At 31.6% G+C, this 23083-nt stretch overlaps 1 protein-coding gene and 1 long non-coding RNA gene across 2 annotated transcripts in view; one reads left to right on the top strand and one right to left on the bottom strand.

Moving 5' to 3' along the window:
* The window catches only part of LOC123673234 (putative mediator of RNA polymerase II transcription subunit 26), a 44869-nt gene extending 34931 nt beyond the window's left edge, over positions 1-9938 (bottom strand). Inside the window, exon 1 of the mRNA XM_045607702.1 lies at positions 9632-9938. Coding sequence (XP_045463658.1) covers positions 9632-9727 — 96 coding nt within the window. The 5' untranslated portion in view covers positions 9728-9938. The remainder of the gene's footprint in view (positions 1-9631) is intronic.
* On the top strand, positions 3322-3947 carry LOC123673235. Its single transcript, XR_006746451.1, has 2 exons — positions 3322-3446; positions 3563-3947. It is a non-coding gene; the product is annotated as an uncharacterized LOC123673235 (long non-coding RNA).
* Positions 9939-23083: the final 13145 nt, after the last annotated feature.

Raw genomic sequence — 23083 nt, 5'->3', positions numbered from 1 at the left:
TTTGACATGAAGCGCGTGGGAATGAAAACATATCAGTGATACGATATTTCACTCAATTCGCAAGTTTCTCCACAAAAAAACTCACTTCTTATGTCCCATAGTGAATCAACGTTTCATATTAACTCAAAATATATTGAAATCAATACCTAAATATTTCAGAAATTCAGAAAACAAACTTCAAGCGCTCCAAACGACGTGAAACAACCGATGACACTAGGTGAGCTGAAGTTGCCAATCCTTGGATTTCAGCAGGTAGATGAGGTTCTGCTTATTATTAATTCGATAATAAGGAAACATATCGGATTCCAAATATTCAAAGTTGCATATTTAATCAGGAATCACTCAAATAATATTTCATTCAATATAATATACATTTCATAACTATATAGTAAAATTGTGGATTTGAAAATTTATCACTATCCGACAACTTAATCTAATCATCATCCCTCTATCTATATTTATTACTTTATGGTTTCAATTTATATTTTGAGAAATTCACAATCCTAGAGCAAGTTGTAGTGTACTAAAACCAATGAAAACAAAATAGAAGTAATATTATATATTATGTATATTATATATAATCATATCAAAAATAGCTATGAAGATATTAAATAGTTTCACTAGAAATATCGGTCTTGTAATCTCTAATTAATCACTTAGTTTATTCTTCTCTGCTTCCAAATATAATTTTCAACCTCCAATAGTTTCTCAACAAGAACTAAAGAAATAACAGTTGAAGATTCAATTTTTGACTAAAATAAATTTTATGAGAGAATAAATTCATTTCACACTCAATCAATCCAATATGAATTTCCATTGAGTAGAAACCAAAACAATCAAACATTTAGAAAAACAGTGAAACCATCATTATTTCCAGAAGATAATATAGTCTTTTTCTTTCGGAACCTAGATCTCAACATAGATCAGTGTGGAAGATTTCAACAGTAGATGAAGCAACAAACTCCGCAGTCTATTGAATAAACAATAGTGAATGTGTTATTCCGTTGTTTCAACCTCGTGTTATATTCGAATGAATAACCTAAAATATAATACCAAAATAAAAACACGCTCAGGCAAACTGTTTAATTGCAATAGTACCACGAAATGGAACAGCCTTAATGAAATATCGGTAATTTCAATAATTAACTGTAAATAGTGTTGAACGCAATTGAATCTAAATTTCGGTGTGGTTTTATATATGGTTGGTTCCGAATGAGAGTGCTTCGGATTCTTCTTACACCATTTTTTCGATGTATTAATAAATAAGCAAAAAATGGATTGAAAGATAAAATAAATATATTTGCTTTTGATAATTTCGTCTTTTTGTTTTGTCCAGATTTTCAAACCAGCATAACCTATCAGGGGAGTCCAATAATTAATAGATAGAAAGATAGATATAATTTATTGGTCTCATAATATCGAATGACATAAGACAAGTCAGAATAGGAACAAATTAAAAATTTGAATTAAAAACTGAAACCAGAATTTACCTTAAAATACAAGAACTAAGCAATCATTTTAATGAACAAATACAGTAACGCAATAAATAAACATATAGAAAACACTAAAAATCCCTAGAAACACACAGGTAAGTCAATATTTAAAATCAAGCAAAGTGAATGTTGCAGTCCGCACATAGTTCAATGAGTTTTCTCAAAATATTCCTCAACAGAATAGGGACACATGTCAACAAGATAGTTCTTTATTTCTTTTTTAAATTTATGCACTAAGGTAATATCTTTAAAACATTGGGGAAGCCTATTATAAAGTTTGATTCCCATTACTAAATGTGATTTCTTACATATTTCTATTCGCTGGTAAGGTATAGAGAAGTTTGATTTATATCTTGTGTCATGAGCATGAATATCACTATTCTTCAAAAAGCTGTTCTTATTGATATGCACCGATGTGATCAAATCCAATATACTTATAAATGCCATCCACAGTTAAAATTCTCAGGTTGACAAAAACAGGTCGACAAGAGTCTAAAAATGAGACATTTGAAATACACCTTAGAATTCTTTTCTGTGACAAAAACACATGTTTAACATGAGGAGAACTCCCCCAAATACGAATCCCATAACCAATCCTAGATTGTATTTCACTGAAATAAATTAACGAATGTAATCTACATTGAGTGTTTTCCCCAAATTTCTAATTTGAAAACATTTCGAATTCAAGAACATTGATAAACTCAGACAGTGAGTCTTGAAGGACAAATCCGAATCAAAAAACCCTCCCAGAAACTTCACATTTCCGGTTTTTGTAATGTTTGAGTTGTTAACCAATATATCAAAGTCAGGGGAAAAAGTTTTCTGGCGAGGATGAAATGCAATGAAATTCGTTTCAATGGTATTAAATAACAAAGATTGATCACTAGACCAGGCAGAGAATTTCAATAAAGCATTCATAATTTTGGCCTTTAAAATGTTTGGGTCTTCATCACTAAACAGAAATGTTGAATCATCTGCATAAAGAGTGGTTAATGACTGTGGTATAACAGAAGGTGACTCATTGGTATACAAGATAAACAACAGAGGTCCAAGTATGGACCCCTGTGGAACTCCCTGTCCATTCACCATAAGATCAGACATCTATGTCTGCTGCTTGGAAAATTCGAACGAAGCCAAATATTCCGAAATTTTATAATTTTTTTTTACATCAAATTGATTTGACGATAACAAAAGGATATTACTTCAGAGCCGTAAGCCTAATATTCCATTAGTTAGAAGATTTGGATAATTTAACTATGTGGAATATTCAAATTGATATCAACTGAATAACAATTAATAATAATGATAATAAATAATATAATTTATAAATATGTAGGAATACTGACTATTCTAATAATTTGAATTTTTTCAAAACAACCGTTTCCGCATAGTGAGTGGATAAAAAAAATAAAGAACCTATGCGAACGAACTCTCAAGCACGTTTAATTCAGATTATAACAGTTAGCTTCCTAGAAAATTGGAACTATCCCTATAATAACAGTAAGAGTTTTTAATCAAATATTATACAGCATATCCCATAAAAATTTACTTATATATTATTACTTTTTCATATAAATGCATGATAATCAAACTGTTATTCAGTAGTGAGAGTAGAAACAGGATATCCAGGTTCGAAAATACCATAATTATCTATTATTCATAAGCAGTGAATATGCTTGATTGCTAAAAGGTGTTAATTAGGAAAATTTTAGTAACCAGTAATATCCTCCTTTTACTTCGTCTTTAACAATAACTTACTAATAAAAAGGAGACGATTCTTGTATCTGAGAAATAGATTTCATACGAATGAATTTCCTTTCCAGGTACAGACAGAGTGATACATTTTTCAAGATAAATTATTTTGGAATCTTTATTCATGTCCAAGGAATTTCGATATTTCGATTAAATTTCGACTGTATGGTTTTCGCTTGCAAAATGATGTCTTACTTCAGGGTATGATTTTTTTTTTTTTTTTGAATCATTGAGTTCGTTTGATAGTAGCTATCAATAAAGTCGAAAAAAGTAACAAATTCCGCTTTTCGAAGAGATAAAATTTCATTATATTATAGGTATTTTAAATATGGAAATAAACTCCACGAAATCCAACCCAAAGTAGACAGCCTCCCCAAAATTAGTTTCCTTAGAAGACAGGACAAGATAAATATTCGAAGACTCAGAATAGGACACACGAAATTAACCCACGGCCATCTGATGTCAAATGATGATACTCCCAGTTGCGAATACTGCGGTACTCGCCAAACAATACAGCACATTATAATACACTGCCCCCAACACGAGGATACTCGTCGTAGATGTGGACTAAAGTATAACCTGAAGGACAATCTTAGCTCACACGATGCAGTCGAAAATACATTAAATTTTCTGAATGTTATCCAAATAGGTAGATTATAAGAATGTTGTGGAATTGATATTGAATAAAATATGATAAAGAGATTGTAACAGTCCCTCGTGTCAATGACCATAAGTGTTGAGACACGTAAATTGAACAAATAAATATGAGAATATGAAAAAAAGATTTATCCAAAAACGAATTAAATGGAAATGAGGAAAACACTAGCATGCAGTCAGGAGCTTTTGAGCGATCGTCATTTACGCGCCAACTGGACCCTTGGATACCACAGAACTGTAAATATCATATCATATATACAGGGTCAGTCTGCAACTTGCGGAGATTCCTGAGGTTTATCATTTTTTCCGATTCAGCTCGATTGAAAAGATACAGGCAATTGAAAATCCATAAAAAATATAATTTTTAGTTCTATCTCGCAAATGGAATAGAATCGAAGGTAATGACTTTCGGGATATAGTTTTTATTGACGTGATGAATCTTTTCAAAACATAAAATCCCATCAGAGTCCGGCCAACTCCAAAATGCCTGCTATACTAAGTGAGAAAAAAAATCGAATCGGAAATAAATAGTAAAGGAAAAAAGTGTTTTTTTTTTACCTCAGGAATCTTTGGATGAAATATATGTACACATCAAAGAGTCGCCCTGTATAGGCACTCATTCAGATTTATGACCTTCGAAGATGCAATTAACACATGAATAAAAAAGCACTCCTGACTGTTTTCCTCATTTTTTTCGATATTCTACTTAAATTATCTATGATCCTGACGTCATTATCCACACGAAATTCTGCATGAAGCCTAATAAGTATTATTATTCCATATCTACACGCAGAATCTCAACTTGCTCAGATAAGTTAATATGGATAAATCGAATATATCTTTTCGATAACTTTTCTTGAATTTGTTGACTTGTCCTATACATTATTCTGTGTCTTAGGGATCAATAAAGAATTGAATTGAATTCAATATTGTTCTGATGATGTTAATAGCTTGAAATTTTCTTATCTCATATCTACACTCTAATCTCAATCCTGTCGATATTCTCTGATTCTGATGACTTGATTAACAAGTCAGGATCAGAATTTGGTTTATCTTATTTATATATTTCAATTTTCAATATTTTTCACACTAGTAGAGGATTTCGACCAATGTTACGATTCCCGAGCCTGATCTGAAGACCTGTTGGAAGAATATGTCCTTGAAAAGAGATTATTTGATTCTTTCAGATTGATAATCAAAGCTGACATCAAATATACTATGATGCAACCGAGAGCAGACTAAAGGTTTTCGATAATATACTGAAGGAATAACAATACCAAGCTAAGAATATTCGAATCTATTGCGAGTTTGATACCTGGTTTTAGAACGATCGAATGGAAACGCCCCACAAAGAACGCTAATAAACACTAAGAATTTTACAGAATGATTTATTATTTTCCTCCTTTATCGCAACAATAATAGAAAAAAAGGATACATGTATATCAATATAAAAAAATGTAGTAAAGATATAGAGCCATGATTCGCTCCATGCAGAAATAAAAAAGAGGCTACACTAAATATGTATTAATTGGAGCGAAATCATCTGAGTATTTATTAAGGCTGATTTTCTATATATATTCTATATTTCTATATAGTCTATATTCTAGACTTATTCATGAAATAGCTTATTTAGGAGTGTCAACAGTTGTTTAAAATCTTTCGTGAAAATTATTTATTGGACATTAATTGTTATACCTACTGATATCAACATTTGAAGATATCAATCATCAATCAAAATTTTAGCTAGTTCTAGTACTAACTTATCTTTTTTTTGATATATTTATATTTTCAGATAAATATTTTCTAAGAAGTATATATCTCTTTTTTCACTTGAAAATGAAAAATTTAACGGTTTGAATAATTGTTTCATTATAACAACACGTATTTGAAACTTTTCAAAAAAAAGTAAAATGGAATTGTATATTAATAATCCAATTTATACTTTAATTCATGCATATTCGAATATGGAATAGCCAAATTATCATTCATTTAGAAAACATTTCCAAATTTTTCTCAAATATTATCTTGATGATAGTTACTATATTTATATAATCAAAATCCCAATGATACCTTGCGGTGTTTGGGATGATAGTTACTTCTAAGTCAAATCAAAATATATTCGAAAAATTCATTTAAATCACCTGTGAACCTAAAGCTTGAAATAAATTGCTGATAAACAAGTACAATTTCTTTCAATTGAAATGAATATTCTTTTTTTTAGATACAATGAACAATATTAGGTAGGTTCGTGTAATTATAACAAATTCGCAATACCCAGAAACAACAGAATATCATAGTTCATTGTTTGAATACCTTCAGCGATAAGTCAACAATGCATAAAACGCAGTTGTCTACGCCACTGTTTCGATAAAAACCGACATCTTTGCAATATCAGAAATCCAGTTTTCTGATATTTTCATACTTTTTGTCGTCCAAGTTAGCTAGTAATAACCACAAGAACAGTTATTCTCTATCGTTCGAACACAAAGCGGACTTTCACAAATATTACGAGAATAACGGAGTTGATCACGTTTAGACTGAATCAAATGGATTCGTTCGAAATCACTTGATTTAATTTTATTTTGATATGTAGAGTAGGATCAGGACTTAATGGTCTCAAAAATCAAATATAGTTCAAACTATCTATGAGCCAAGTCTGAGGAACAAACTGCAGATATCACGCAATTATTTTCTGTTTAACAATTAACTTTTTTGACGGAAAATTCCTACCAATGAACATAACAAATTTCATCATGGTGGATTCATTGCTTATTATCATGAATAAATACCGATGCTATATCATCATCGATCAAACAAATTGAATTAGAATTCATAAATGGCATTACTTCAAAACAAACCAAGGGTAAAATATTGAATTCGATATCTTCGTACTAACACTTTCAATTTCATGATAGTGTTAAGGGTTTAAATATTTCAACAAGATTTCCTATCGTATATTCTTCTGGTAATTAGTTTTATATTAAGAGTCCTTAATTTTTGGTCTTTGTTTATGTTCGTAGGTTTTGTAGTTAATTTCTAATGGCTTTCGAAAAAAGTTCTAGCGGACAGTGAAAGTAATTCTGATTTATAATTTCCGATAATAAGTCCTTGAAATCTTTAAAGAATTGTTTATTAAGAATTGAAAAATAATTTGTACCTTATTACTGAAAAGTCAGAAAGACCTTTATGAATGTGATATTTCCGACACACCAGTTACATTGAATTGAATACCAATTCTTTTCGTACACTAACTGTATAGTTACCCTTATATTTAATGTAAGAAATTTGTTAATAAATATATTGAAAGTATCACATTTTCGTTTCTTAAATTTTATGAAATTGAATGTATTCCTATATGGAAACGTCGGTAAGTAATTAACAGGTAGGTAAAATCAGTTACCGACGCTTTTGGTTTAACAACCAGTAAACTTAAATTTTTGGTAACTATTACTTAAGTAATAGATAGAATGCTGATGGATCATGATTGAATTTTCATTCATGTTTAATGTTAAATATCGAAAAATTCTCGTTAATCCAATGCTTTATTAGAAACTATGACAGCTTTTTGCGTTTTATTTCGTTTTAAAAATTTATCATGAAATACATAATTGGAGTTCACAGTCGACTCAGTATTTTGAAGGTTGAAGACAACCACACTATTGTCTACGGTATATTTACTTATTTGTTTTTATCCGACATTTATTGCTTCATTTTATTTAGTTACGTTTAGTTTCTAAAGATGACAACATCGTTGTAGAAAATTTTTAAATCCAAATGAAATTTCGTGCTGAAGAGTGTGGTTACTTAATCCTCTAAAGGACCAGAATCCAATCCATTAATTTCAAAGCCCACCAGTCGAATGATTGAATTTACAAAAAAACCTTTTCCTAAAGCCATAATAGAAATATCGTTTATACTTAGTGCATGTGTTTTATCACAATGGATGAAATTTCACAATTTCTGATGAATACGAAACAGAAAGGAAACTGTTCGCACAGCGTTACATTATACATTATAGTAGTATCTACTACTTATGTAGTAGATTTGATTCAGGAACGTTTATACGTTCCTGAATCAAATCTTTATCCTATGACAAACGCTTTCCAGAGATTCATGGTATTATAGAAGGAAATAATTAAATATTAAACAAATTAACAATATATTTTATTATGTTGAACGTAAATGGTTATTTAGCAAGACAGCTGGGACAGTCTTCCTATTAGAGCACATTTTCGTCAGAGCGAATTCTGAATCACTAGTTCTATATCTGTTTAAATTTTCGTTTTAATACGATCCGACTCATGACTATTATGCTGATAAGCGTACACAACTGGATGAAGGTAAAACTTATTCTATGTTATTAGGTTTTCCGGGTATTACGGCCGTTATTGTTGACTAATCAACTGATTTTGTCGAATGTTGCCCACTTCAAAAAAAGGCGAAAGCGATTTTCGATGTTGACTGACTAATTTAATCGATTTTGACATTTTGTTATTTTTCATAATTATATTCAAGTTTGGATTCGAATCGTTCAAATTTTTACTTATGTTTTATTTGGGACAATCAGAAAAATGATATAAACCTGATCTATCTGAAATGTCCCTTCAAAAAAACGTGATCTTCTGAGAATCTTATTAGTAGGAAAATTTCAATATAGCACGTTTTTTTACTATCAGACAAAATATGCATAAATATATGACAAACTTCCTATTCGTTGTTAGATAATTCGATAATTCGAACGAATGGATGATATGGTTTTGCAATTTGTTGTTGAACAACAATAAAATAATAAGTATCAACATTCTTGTATTTTTAATGATCGAAAAAGTAAACAGCATATATATCAGAGAAGTTTTCAATGGCTATCAAAGCATTCATTTTATCTTCTTCGTCTGGTTTAAATCAAATTTTGAAATATCATATTCTACGAGGAAATTTCGTAATACTTGAATGCATCGAATTACATTAGGTTCACTATTTACACCAAAAAGCGCTTGTATTACAAATTTCATAGCCCTGAAATACAGTATTACAATATGGTCAAAACATTTCAAATATCAAGACCTTTTGTTTTGTGTTTGAATGATTTTTGTCTGTAATTGGTGGATTCATATTCAAAACATATATTCATAAAAGTCTCATCCTCATTAACTAAAACAGATTGAAAAATTCATTGTGAAAAAAATATGTTTGCTTTGGTAATTACAATGACTGAACATGATTTCCAACCTCAATATAGAACGATTTTCAGAGATAAAATATCCTGTCATTTTCGATTGATGTTTTCGGATGATATAGATGAATATAAAATTTTTAATTCTAATTTCAAAAAAACTACCCGTCAGTAGTGAAATAAATATTTGTATGAAAATCAATAATTGACCACCTCATCAGCACGATTATTCAATAGCCAGACAAATTAAATAAATAATAAAATTGAGGTAATATCAAAAATGTGGTTGAAGGACTTTTGAATTTGACTATGCTTCCCTTGAATGCAACACTGTATTCCATTAATTACATAGAATTCATTGTAAAAATTAATCTTCCATGGAAAATGCAAAAAGCGATCCTCAACTAATTGCGCTCTAGAGAAAAAGTACGAGAAAAATATTTGAACAATATTTTCATTCCTAAAATTCAAATTTTCATTCTTGACAATTCAAGGCCACAAAAAAATCAACTTCCATTATTTAAAGGCTAAATAAATAATAACAATAACATCTTACCGGTGGTGGTTCTGAAGAAGCATACTCCGAAGGAGGATACTCCGGTTTAATAGTAACTGTAGCGATAGAATCAGGTTGATGATGGTCCTTCTCCATGGTTTCAAAAGAACTTCAACAGCAACCACAAGCGAAAATTTATAACTCAAGTTGATTTATTCCCAATGTATAAAGAGTACAGTTTAGTCACCAGTCTCTGTGACCGACTGCTCGCTGGAGCCATTCTCTCAGCCTTGTAAAGGTGCCCCTCTCTACATGTTCATTCTAGGATCCTCCGGAGTTGGTGCTGCATTGGAAACCACCTTGGTAAACATCATTTTAATATTACTTCAACAATATTTTGCATTGACAATTGATGTATGCAACTACTGAGTTTACGCTCACTTCTACGACGAACTGGAAGTGCTATATTGTAACCTTCGGCACAAATGAAATTTGGAAAATCTAGCGAAATGTCTGTTTTCCTTGGGAGCCTTTTTTTTGTTTTCGATTTAGATATACATACTAAACCAGACTGGCTAATTCTAAGGACTAAAAACAACTCGTCTCTCTAATTAAATATTTCTTGATGTACCTAATTCAGTATGATAAATAGCCATGTAATAATATATTACATACCGAGTGGCAAGGTAGCATACCGAGGTGCGAAGCGCCGAGGTTTTCTGCAGATGCAAGGCTGGAATGATTTTCCCCAAAGTTTGTATACTATTTTACTCACAATCTATCAAATCAATATTCAGGTATTGATAACAATTATTACTTGTTTTGATTTTAATTATGACATTACAAATTACTTTCGAGCAACTCATGAGTTCGTTGCTAGCAAACATAAAAATTTTATTTTGAATGAATCCAATACACAAACCAATACAGGGTGGCCATTTGAAAACGAAACAGACGAGATTACAGACGAAATAAAGTTTTTCAATAGAAATGCTCGGACAGGTCGATTTCTGTTTCGAGGGGGACAACTTAAGATGTAGGTTACGGACGCATAGCGCTTCAACCCTTGCTGCTACAACCCCCACCCCCAATTTTTGAATTGGGAAGATGGGGTGAGTGATACCTCAATTTAAAGGTATTTTCATACTGATTTCAGCACAGTAATTGTTTTTTCATTTTATGCATTAATTCTCGAAATATTCATGCGTTAGTTAGTTAGGAAGCAAGCCACAGTTATGGTTGTTTTGAAGCTCAAAATGTTGATTTTTCACAAAACACTACAAGTGCCATGAAAACACCACTTCATTTTCAAATACTTAGTTAAGAATATTTCGAGAACTAATGCATAAAATGAAAGAACAATTACTGTGCTGAAATCAGTATAAAAATACCTTTCAAATGAGGTATCACTCACCCCATCTTCCCTATTCAAAATTTGGGGGTGAGGGTTGTAGTAGCAAGGGTTGAAGCGCTATGCGTCCGTAACCTACATCTTAAGTTGTCCCCCTCGAAACAGAAATCGACCTATCCGAGCATTTCTATCGAAAAACTTTATTTCGTCTGTAATCTCGTCTGTTTCGTTTTCAAATGGCCACCCTGTATATTGGGATCATTGAAACTTCATTTAACTATGAGTACACTTCAATTTCTTCGTTTTTAGTCATCTACATCTTTATAGTAGCCTTTATCCAAGATTTTATCATAATAAATTATTGATTATGCATTATGTAATACTATAGTATAATAATTATAAATGACAATACATTATAAAATAACCGTTATTAGGTATAATTAGAGAAAATTTGATAAATCTGAAATAAGCCGTATTTTCCGTCATAATCTGTTCAGAATGTTTGAAATGGGTGCATTTAGTCACATTAATAAGCAAAAAAATTTTTTTGAATAAAAATCAATTTCTGAATTTTACTGGAAAGCAATGAAAGAATGGAATTCTATGTAATTGAGGTTTGCGAAATTATGGCGATTACACAACTAGTTTGGCGTACGTCAAAAAATACCGCAGATTAGTTATGACAAGTGGGTTATTTCGAAATCAGAATTTCATGGAGAATATGAGTATAATAAAAATTGGGCATACCCATTTTGAAGAAACCGGGTGGTATCATGTTTCACCACTTTCGGACCAGCATGTAGAGTGAAAATAATTTGATTTAGTTAGTTTGAGTGCTGTCGAAAATTTACAAAAGATATCGAACCGAGGATCGATTATAGGGATTCATGGCTAGACTTGATTTTCAAACTACTTGGCTCGAGCTTCACTTGATTTCAAGTCAAGTAGTGGTTTTTCCATCTCAAGTCAGTTATTTATTTATCAAGTACTTGCATTATACCAAGCTACTTGATTTTTAGCAGTTTTATTGTGTAGTATGACATCAATAAAAAATTATGAAATGAGCAGAAACCTTGCAAAAAATTTCATTTATTTAACTTATTGTATAAAAGAACCGAAAATATCAAGTTTTTCGAAATAGAAACATAAATCGAATCGCTATAAATCATATATGTGAAACGTATATCTATTTTTCCAATTCATTTTTCTAGGAATTTCGATTTCTTAGAAAAAGTAGAAAATGCCACCCTCCAATATTTGCCGCCCCTCTAGAGCGAGCCCTGCGGCTTCGAGTTCTTCTGCTGAATTTCGATTTTATAAAATGCTTGAACATTTTGTTTTTTTTTTTAAGATGATTGATTCAAACAATCGGATGATGCGGATGAACCATTATTTTAAATTCTAATACGCCTACGCCCGATCTTGGTTAATTTTATATGAAAAATCATGTGTGGAATTAAATAAAATTATTCAGTACATAGGTAGATACTTCTAAATTCGGATTTCTAGAAAAAGAAGAAAATGCCGCCCTCCACTATTTGCCGCTTTGGCGAAATTCGTTTTGTTTTTTGAAGAGAAAAAATTCCATTCTTGATGGTTTTTTATGTAAATACATATATGTTAGTGTGTAAAATTTTTTGATTGAATTCTATATATTTTTATTGTTTCTAATATTCTCTTTTTCCGAGTCTTCCTCATATTGAATAAAAACATCAATTAATTTTAATGGTTTTTCAAACCTATATTTTCAATGTGTCTCCAGCTTTCAGATATCCGAAACTACCAAAATCTACCAATAGATTTCATAGAAAGATGAGAAAACTATTAATAAAGTCACACTGGCGAATGCTTAAGTCTCTCGGCGCTCGAGGAATCCCCGTATTCAGTCTAAGCGCGCACGAGATTGCAGAAATATATGCCGTGCGACGCATGCATATCAAGCTCAAGTAATATCAAGTAGCTTGATATACAATCAAGCAATAAATATCTAAAATCAAATCAAGATCAATGTAATTTTTCACGAGATTAATTTACATGTCAAGCAGTTGGTTAAAATGTCAAGCTACTTGGCTTGATGAATCCCTACTTGTTCTATTGACTCACTCTGTTTATACAAACTTTTCCTCTGGCAATCACTACAAGAATTACTCCTCAACGTAAATACTGTATATTGATCTAAGAAATTATATCAAGTTGATCAGTTTCGAATCAGTTTCACACGTATCATAAGATAACAGATCCCAATCTATTTCTGTGATATTCAGCGAAATGATAGAAGTAAAGAAAGAAACGTGAAGTTAGCAACCTATCATGACCTGATTCACGTGTGAATTATGAGAATACCACAAGCAATTGAATTTTCGCGATAAGTCTATCGACTTGCATCATAACGAAAATGAGTTACTTTGAGAAACATCACAAATCGACAGGACGAGTGGTATTTCCTTCAAGAACTCAGTCGAATTAACGAAATATAAAAGACTGACTTATAAGTTTATATCAAATTGAACTAAATTGTAATTCCTCAGTTATGGGATATTCCTGTGGAAGAACGGCTTTCCACTGAGTAATAAAATGATGTTATAATATTCCTCAGAAATGTGGACAATTGTTGGTTTTCGCCTGTCGCACTAGGGGGCTTTTTTCACTGTGAGGATAAAATGAAGGCAAAAAATTCCAATTAATTTAATAGGTATAATGAAATAAAATGGGAATTGCACTTATCCTCGGTCCAAATATCATATTCATAAATCAAATTATCCATAAAAACAAATATGTATTATGTCAACTTAATTAAGGAATAAAAAAAAGTAGAATTTTAGATTTCAACACAAATTATTATATTTATATTTTGTGAAAATTTCAGGTCTTATCATTTTGATGAATCAAATTCATAAAATAAATATGTATTATGTCAACTTAATTGACGAATCAAAAAAAGGATACTTTCAGATTTCAACACTTATTATTATATGCTTATGTATATTTGAAGAGAATTTAATTTTAATTTATTCTATTTATTTTTCTTTACTCTTCAAATTGGTAGAATTCCGCTCAAAATTATAACAAAAAAATAACTTTGACCATGTTTTTTCAATGGCACTAAGTATTCTATTCCTGGAACCTTATATACCTAGTATAGATAAATGAGGATATTTTGGAAGATAGTAGGTACTTCCTGCACTTAAATCGTGTAATTCTTTTTTGTTTCACAAACACTCAAACACATTTGATTCGTGAACTTCGAATTAAATCTTATGATTTAGATTTAATTAATTGAACCTTGATGCTTTCCTTCAAAAAAAAAAAAATGGAAAAAATAAAAAGTTTATCAACTCAACCAATTTACCGCCCAAAGTAGATAGTAGATAGTAGATAACTACCTAATTGTTTCGACCCCATCATCGATATTTTTTTATTCCCGATTCTATCAATTCCCCTGAATGCCGATTGATGCTGCCTAATTTTCCAATTTTTCTTTCCAAATTGATCTTTAATAGAGGGGTCTAGAAAATTTCTGATTGACTACAAAACTACTTCACAAACGAAATGAAAAAAAAACTTTGAAATTATGTCAGAATTATTAATGTGTCGTTGTTAAGATGCATAGAAAACCTGGTGTGCCTACTTACCTGTAAAACTTTCAGACAAAACAGGAGATTTTTCAGATTTATACCTACTTGATTTCGAGAGATCGCGGTCTGTTTCAGATGGCGCATACATCGTTTACATTTGACATTTCTCTCAATTCTCGACTCTTGTGAACCAAGGGCGTAGATCTTTTTTTTCTTGCAGAGAGATAATCGAAAAAAAAATGTTTGACGACAACTTTTATTCATATCTGTAATGTTAGAAAAAGAAGTTTGATAATGAAGTTTGAACCAAATTACTCGAAATAATTTTTGTTGTTGTTACTAATTCGGTTGTTCTTACCTTATACTGGGTGTTCTCAAATAAGAGTTACGAAGGAAAATGAGAAATTACTTGGATAATTTTGAGATGAAAAAGTTTCATGAATATGAGCCCACAAACGCTTCGCTTTCAATATACAGGTTGTTTCTAGTGTGTCGTACAGTTTATCAAATATTTATTAATCTTCGCTACAGATTAAGGAAATAAATACCAAAACTTATAATTACTGCATTCATTAGAGCTTACTAGCTGGATCTTTATAATAATTAGGATTTTCCTGAGGATTACTAGAGATTTTTTCTCGAAATCGATAGCAGATACGACAAAACTATAACAAACCAAAAAGTGTAGTACTGGACCAGAGTTTTTTTCTACATGTTTCTAAACTAATAGCCATTCACCAAAATATAGTTTTGGAGAAAGGAAGCAGGCATCCTTCCAGAAAATATATCACCCTGTAGATTTCCATTCAAAATTAACATATCACATGGTGAAAACTTTAACTGGAATATCTATGGCCAATTCATATTAAATATCTTGTGAAGGGAAGGTTATACGAGAAAAAAACTTAAGCTTTAACACATGTATCTCAAAACAAAGTGTTTGGGGACTCATATTATAGGACTTTTTTTCGTAAAATGATCCGGAAATCTGTCATTTTCCTTTGTATCTTCAATTCAGGAACACCGTGTAATTATCCCCAGTATCCCCCTATTTCTACGCTCTTGTCTCAAACTTTGAGTATAGAACAATAATATTTTATATTCTATGGTCTGTCATTATTTTGTCATTCATTTGAGTAAAAATTCGATATGAACTGAATTGTAATTTATTGTGAATGTTTGCAGTGTCTAAAATCAGTATTTCCTTTTTAAACGGCACCAGACAGATGCGGGAATTCGAAAAATTTTAAAGAGCGCCACCTTACAGCACTCTGGTGAAGCAGACCACCAAAGCAACAGGTGGGTCTCTCAAAAAGTCTGAAACAAAATCGAATCAGTAAACACACCAGGTATTCTATGCATCTTAGTCGTTGTGAACTGTCACATATACACATCTAAAAACACCAATTAAAGTCAAGTTTGGAATATCCATGATTCGAACTCGACTAAAGCTCCTGATTGGTTCATTCGATTGTGCAGGAATAAACCAATCATTGATAAAAAAAAATTAATATCATACACCAAATTCAAACATGACAATTTCAATTTAAATTGAGAAGTTCTTTTGCGAGAACCTTGCCCACAAATGTTAATTCGGTGGAAATTGAATCAATGGTTTCACACCAAAGTATAACGAAAATTTCTTCACTGTACATCAGTTCAATACAATTTCTATTCTTCAATTAAAATCGGTGATTATTTCTGCTATGAACAAGCGTAAAGAAGTCTGATTCGTGTTCAACCGCCATAACTAAGTAATTTATAATTTCTAGTTTACTTGGTTTCTCTATTAGTTTCGTATAAGTTTATCGGTACTCTTGCGTACTTCACGTGCAAATGTATTGAATAAACGGTTCTAACAGAATGTATAGACGATGTAATTGATAGTAATTGAAATAGTCTTTGAAATCTGTATTAACAACTATAACATTTGTTTCACTTTGCGCACATTTTGAACAAAGAGAAGGTTGTTCAGATAACCTAGACAGTCGAAAATATTTTGTTTTTGTAATTATTTTTAAAAAAATTAGCTAATGAAGGAGGTCTTATCCTATGTCGGAAATTTGATGCCTAAAATACTAAATTTCTAATCAAATATTCGGAATCTCTCAATTTATAAACAATTGTAGCTATACCTACTAGACTTTGCATTCAAAAATTCTTTATTCAATGAGAATACTAATTTTTATCATCATCTTAATTTTTTCCTATGGAAGTTCAGAATAGGAATCTAAAGACTTTGGGGAGGTGTCCATTATTGAAACAATACAGATGTACAGGGTGGGCAAATAAGCGAGGTAAGCGGCTATATCTCACTCATCGTAGAGACTTGCGGTGAAAAATTTTACCACTAAAGTGAACGAGAGAAGACACTGGAAATTGTTTTGAAGTTCATACCTCTACCGCTAGGGGGCGTAATAGCTACCGTCGAGTAGAAAAATGAATTTTCCTCGAAAACGTTTCATATGAAGTTGAAGAAAAAATATCATCACTGCAATCCTTGGAAAATTCTCTATCTTTTAAAATTGTCACTTTCGATTTTACGACATCAAATAAGGGTAGGTGAAAGGGAGAAATCTGACTGATTGAAACGCCTGTAACTTCAGTTTGGCTCAACATTTTTGAGCAAATTAGATCTCTTCTGAAAGATAATGTCTTGTCGATTGAGAACAAAAAATACTCTTGATAAATTTGTTTTTGCTGCTTTCGATAGGGGGCGCTAAGTCAGAAGTTCATTGTTTTGTTCATTTTACTCCGAAATTTCAAATGTAATGATAGGATTTTCTTAACAGAAACAGAAATTCCATCAAATTTGCATGGAGTTATGGCCGAAAGAAGACACAATTTAGTTTTTCAGTGCATCAGTTGAAGAATATCTTCTTTCGGCCATAACTCCAGAACGCCTAAAGCCATCGCTTTGCGACCTTTTGGTTTTTTCATACAAATTTGATGGGATTTATGTTTCTGTCAGAACCTAAAGACACAATTTGGTTTTTCGCAGTGCATCAGTTGAAGAATATCTTCTTTCGGACATAACTTCTGAACGCCTAAAATTATCGCTTTGCGACCTTCAGGTTTTTTCATGCAAATTTGATGGAATTTCTGTTTCTGTTGAGAAAATCCTATCATTACACTTGAAATTTCGGAGCAAAATGAACAAAACAATGAACTTCTGACTTAGCGCCCCCTATCGAAAGCAGCAAGAACAAATTTATCATGAGTATTTTTTGTCCTCAATCGACAAGACATTATCTTTCAGACGAGATCAAATTTGCTCAAAAATGTTGAGCCAAACTGAAGTTACAAGCGTTTCAATCAGTCAGATTTCTCCCTTTCACCTACCCTTATTTGATGTCGTAACATCGAAAGTGACAATTTTAAAAGATAGAGAATTTTCCAAGGATTACAGTGATGATATTTTTTCTTCAACTTCATATGAAACGTTTTCGAGGAAAATTCATTTTTCTACTCGATGGTAGCTATTACGCCCCCTAGCGGTAGAGGTATGAACTTCAAAACAATTTCCAGTGTCTTCTCTCGTTCACTTTAGTGATAAAATTTTGCACCGCAAGTCTCTACGATGAGTGGATCCTGAGATATAGCCGCTTACCTCGCTTTTTTGCCCACCCTGTACAACAGGTTAACAAATCGTATCCTCACTGAAAGCAGCTCGAAAACAATAAGACTATCAGATACCAGAAAGCAGATCATGAATATTTGGAATTGTTCTCGAGTTTCAGGGTGTTTCTGAAAAATTAATGTTTCAAATTTTTCGCTAAATCTTGGTTTCTGTTCGAGATATTCGAAAAAAAATTAACACGTTCTTTTCATGAATTTTATAGTTTATATGATACTTACAAGATATCATAGAAATTAATATAAAAATATCGTTTTAGAGATATAGAGGAGAGTTGGTGTCTTAAATGGGACACCCTATATTTTTCAACGCACTTTATTCTTTCCCTTATTGAAGTCTTATGCATCGATACAATATAAGGAAACATCATTCTGCTATTGTTGAAAGGTTTATATCTATCAATATAATGACTATTCTCATTAAAAAAAAACAACAGTTAACAATCCATATACTGTGAGTATATTATTTTCTTGGAAAATCCCTCTGCATGATTATCTGTACCCCAGAGGTTACATGGTACAATGCCACCCTTATATGAAGAACTACCCCAGAAGATCATTCCATTTGAAAGTATGGAATGAAAATTCGCGAAATAAACCAGCTAATATCACTATCCACCTGATATCCCAACATAAATAATTGATATGTAGCATACAGTGTTCAATCTACTTTTAAGTTGCTCGTAATGTGGTCCCCCCCTTCAGTTGTCTATCAAGAACTTTTCCCAAAAATCTCATTTCATCATTCAACAACACAACTATCTAGAATATCGATATATTTAGGAAACTCTAAAGAAAAGAAACTCTAATGAAAGAATGCTTAATTTTTTCAATTAATTTAATTGGGATACCCGCGAAAATAGTTATTTGTTTCACTAGGCAGCAAAATTTACAAGAGCTTATAAATGTGTGAAAAAAGTGGTTCTTTAGGTTTTTATTCTTCACAGTGCGATTATTTAAAAATTCTGATGAAAAAAGATTCAACATGGAAGCAGAGGCATAAACAAAGATAAATTCATAAATTACCCGGTGAATATTTGACTAATTATGTCATTTAATGGCAATTAATACTTAATAGTCTACGATCGTAGACCACGTGCCTAAACGCGTTAGGAAATACCGTGTACCACCACTTTCGGACCAGCCTGTATTCAAAAATAATTTAAACTAATTTAAGTGCTGTCGATTCCGTCAAAATTTGAATAATTCTCATAGCCCATAATTTACAGGAGTTACAGACCGATCGAGCACTATTGACTCACCCTGTATAGCTTAAAATAAGGGAATCGGACGAAAGTAAATAACAGTATATTACAGTAATTACAATTATGACAATAATAAACGGTACAAAAGAACAAGGCAATTTCTGTAGAAAAAAAGGTTAACTATAAACATACGACCAGAAATGAATTGATAGATCTATAAATAATTGAATTTCCATTCCTATTTATTATAGGTGAAAGACAGCAATATTTGTGTTTATTATAATAATAATAATAATTTTTTCAGTTAAAATTATTTTCATTTCATAAATAGGAATGTTAAATTCTTATCATCACAATGAGCACGAGATCTGTATTCAGTTTTGAAATTTGGATTAGCTAAAAATTGATTAATTTTCTCTCTAATTGTTTCTTCAATATCCGGCAAAACTTCCGAAAATTTTGGTATAACTAGATTTACTCCTGGTAAAGTAAGATCTTCAAAACTGTTTGTTGTATATTTTTCAATATCCTTACTTCTATCAGCACATATTCCGAAAAACTCCAGAACTTCATTTTTGAAATTTTTCATGTCTATATCAGAGTTTTTCTTCCTCCCAAATTCGAATTCTATAAAATTCTTTTTCCTCACAGATTGCGGTAATGTTTTTCGTTCATTCAAAAATAATGTTATTATACTCTTTTTTTCGTTGCAATTTTTTTTCTGATTGGAGTCACACAAGATTTCTGAACAACATCTCGTTAAGATACATTTACAGGAAAATTTTCGATTTTCTGTTATATTTTTTTCAGGTTCAGTTTTGACGTCATTGAAAACATTTGTTTCTTGAGATTGAGAATTTTTATTTTGGTCCTCAGAGTTTTGCATTTGTGGATTTTGGTGTATTTGTCCACACTCGCATTTTCCGTTCATATTTCCATCTTCATTCATTGAATCACAAACTTCATTGGTGGCTACTACTTTCGAATCCTTATCTTTAAAATCCTCACTGTTAGAATTAATTTCCTCTATCTCATCTTCATTTTCACTACCGACTTGAATCCACCGATGAAAATTTCCGTATTGATAAGAGTATTCAGCAATATTTTTTATACAAGGGCAACTCAAACTGAACTTTTGTCGACTATAGTCATTAATGCAATTCAATCTGAAAATGCTTACAATTTTAGGGCAACTAATTTTATTTTCAACGTTGTGATCTATATTTTCTTCTATTTTTTCATTAACTTCAATCGATTTTTCTTCTTGGTTCATTTCACAATAACTAGTCTGGATATTTTTCACTGACACAACATCTAAGTTTTTCTGAAATAGAATTTCACATTCTGGTTGTGGTTTCTCTTGAGTACTAACTACTTCAGGATCAGTTACAATTATATTTTCTTCAAAGATAGAATCATTATGAGCTTCTAACTCATCAATTTTTATTTCCGAAGAGTCTTCTCTAAATGCGTTATTTATGTTTGGACGAACAACAATTTCTTTTTCGTATGCATTTGAATCTTTCGATGAATCATTCATCGAATTAGAACAGTTCGAAACAACTTTATCAACTTCATCATTCTCTTCAGAATTGGAGGAATGTTGAATTTTATCCTCATCGATGTTAATTTCTTGGGCTGTAGTAGAAGAAGATTTATCTATCGAAAATTCGTTTGGTGATATAAAAGTTGCGATTGATTTGTTTGATTCTTTCAGTGAAAGTGATAATTCACGCCTAGCAGCTATGATACCCTCATGAGAAAGACTGTTTTTTTCTGATACATCTCCTAGCATTCTTGACAGAGCTCTGAGGGATACCAAACTTTCATGATCGCAAGTAAAATTAGATTCAAAACTACTAGAAATGAAGGCTGATAGGATATGGACGAAAGCGCTGGGCTGAGGGGTATAATCAAAAAAATCCTTCCTAGCTCTTGATTTGTCGATCATTCTCATTTCCCTGTTATTTCTCCTTTTCAAACAAGGTTTATTACTAATCACAATCTTCCTAATGGCTCCAGTAAAACGTTGATTAGTGCTTAGTTTGAATTTTGAAGATGTTGTTATGTACTTTTTTCCTTCATATTTGGTAAAATTCTGGAATCGGTTCGTTAAATTCTTATTTGATGGCATGAACCTGGTTAACATATTTGACTGAGCTTCCATTGAATTGATTGACACTAGTTCAGATATTCCGTTCATCTGATTCTCCTTGTGAGCCATCAGTTTTCTAGGAATGTTCTGTTTCATCCTCATGTTCTTAGCAATGATATTTTTTTCTTTTGGATTGACGACATATCGGTTCGTGTTTGAGAATGGATAAGTTTTCGTAGCGAATTTTGTTGTATTGTTTAAATTAGGCATTTTTATTGGACACTGTAATTTGGAAGTTTTCATTTCGAGATTAAATTAATACTGACATTTTCAAAATTTCAACTCAATAAGATGTCAATCTTACTGAAATTTACACAGATGTGTTCAATTTGCTTCCGGATCTACCTCAAAATAATAAACATAGATAGAGGGAGCATATGTCAATCCGACAAAGTACTCTAATCATAGACTGTTACTTCATTTCAGGAATTTTTCGTTTATTTTCCACAAACTATAAAACTACATTCTCTTTCGTGAGAATTTGAATCTATTGCGACAGAAGATGGAACTACAAAACAGAACAGAAGCTTCATCTGATCATGTATTAAACAGATAGAAAAACTCCTTATAGATAATTCACAATTGGCTTTATTACTGGAAAAAGAGCCAAGTTAGTCAGATGACATTCAAAAATTTCCATGTGTTTTTGGAATATCTAAAATATACAGTTTTACGACAGAAGAGTGCAAAAATATAAATGATCAATCCGTTTTTGAAGAATTTGAGTGCAGTACTGTTGAATTTATAATGAATAAGTCAAATCGTTGTGAAATCTTCCATACGAATAATTTCAACTATATATTATCTATTATATTATTTGCCGCTCAACTGACAGTTTTAACTGTTCAGTCGAAACTGACAGTTTCAACTGTACGTGGATGGCCGGCCTTATATCAAATCATAGGCCTATAATAACATGGACTGGCCTTCACATTGCTTTAAAGGCCATATGGCAAAAAAACAAATAATAAATATCAATATAAAAAATTATGATTACCATCTGACGGAGAGATTCGAACCATGGCTTCGAAACTCGAAACATGGTCAAAAAATCACAACTCTGGGTCTGCTGTACAGTATTCATTATTATTGTAGTGATAATCCGCAACGAAACAAACTCGCTCATAAGATCAGCTAAAACTAGTCACTGGGAAAAGTTCTCCAAAAGAATGGAAAGTGACTTTTACGGCCTGCTAAAACAGATGTGGCGATTGATAACAACACAAAGAAAGGAAATAAACGAATTTATTGGGCCTAAACACATAATGTAGGAGACCTGGGTTGAATATCTGGAAACACTGTATAGAAAAGAAGAAGATACCATTAAACGCGACCACATACCAAAAATAATTACCAGTGATAACATAGAAATAGAGAACACAGACATAGACTTGTCACTTTGACAACTGAGGAACAAAAAAAGCCCCGGACTAGATGGCATCCCAAATGAACTACTCAAGTATAGGAGCAACATCTGGTTGAGCAGTTGACCTTACTGACCAGGGCTATCTTTTCCCCCCACAGAATACCGGACCAAAAGGGAACAAGTATTACCATCCTCATGTTCAAAAAGGGGGACAACAAAAGCCA

The sequence above is a fragment of the Harmonia axyridis genome, chromosome 2, assembly GCF_914767665.1.
Source record: "Harmonia axyridis chromosome 2, icHarAxyr1.1, whole genome shotgun sequence".
NCBI lineage: Eukaryota > Metazoa > Arthropoda > Insecta > Coleoptera > Coccinellidae > Harmonia > Harmonia axyridis.
This window is presented reverse-complemented; position numbering and strand designations above follow the sequence as displayed.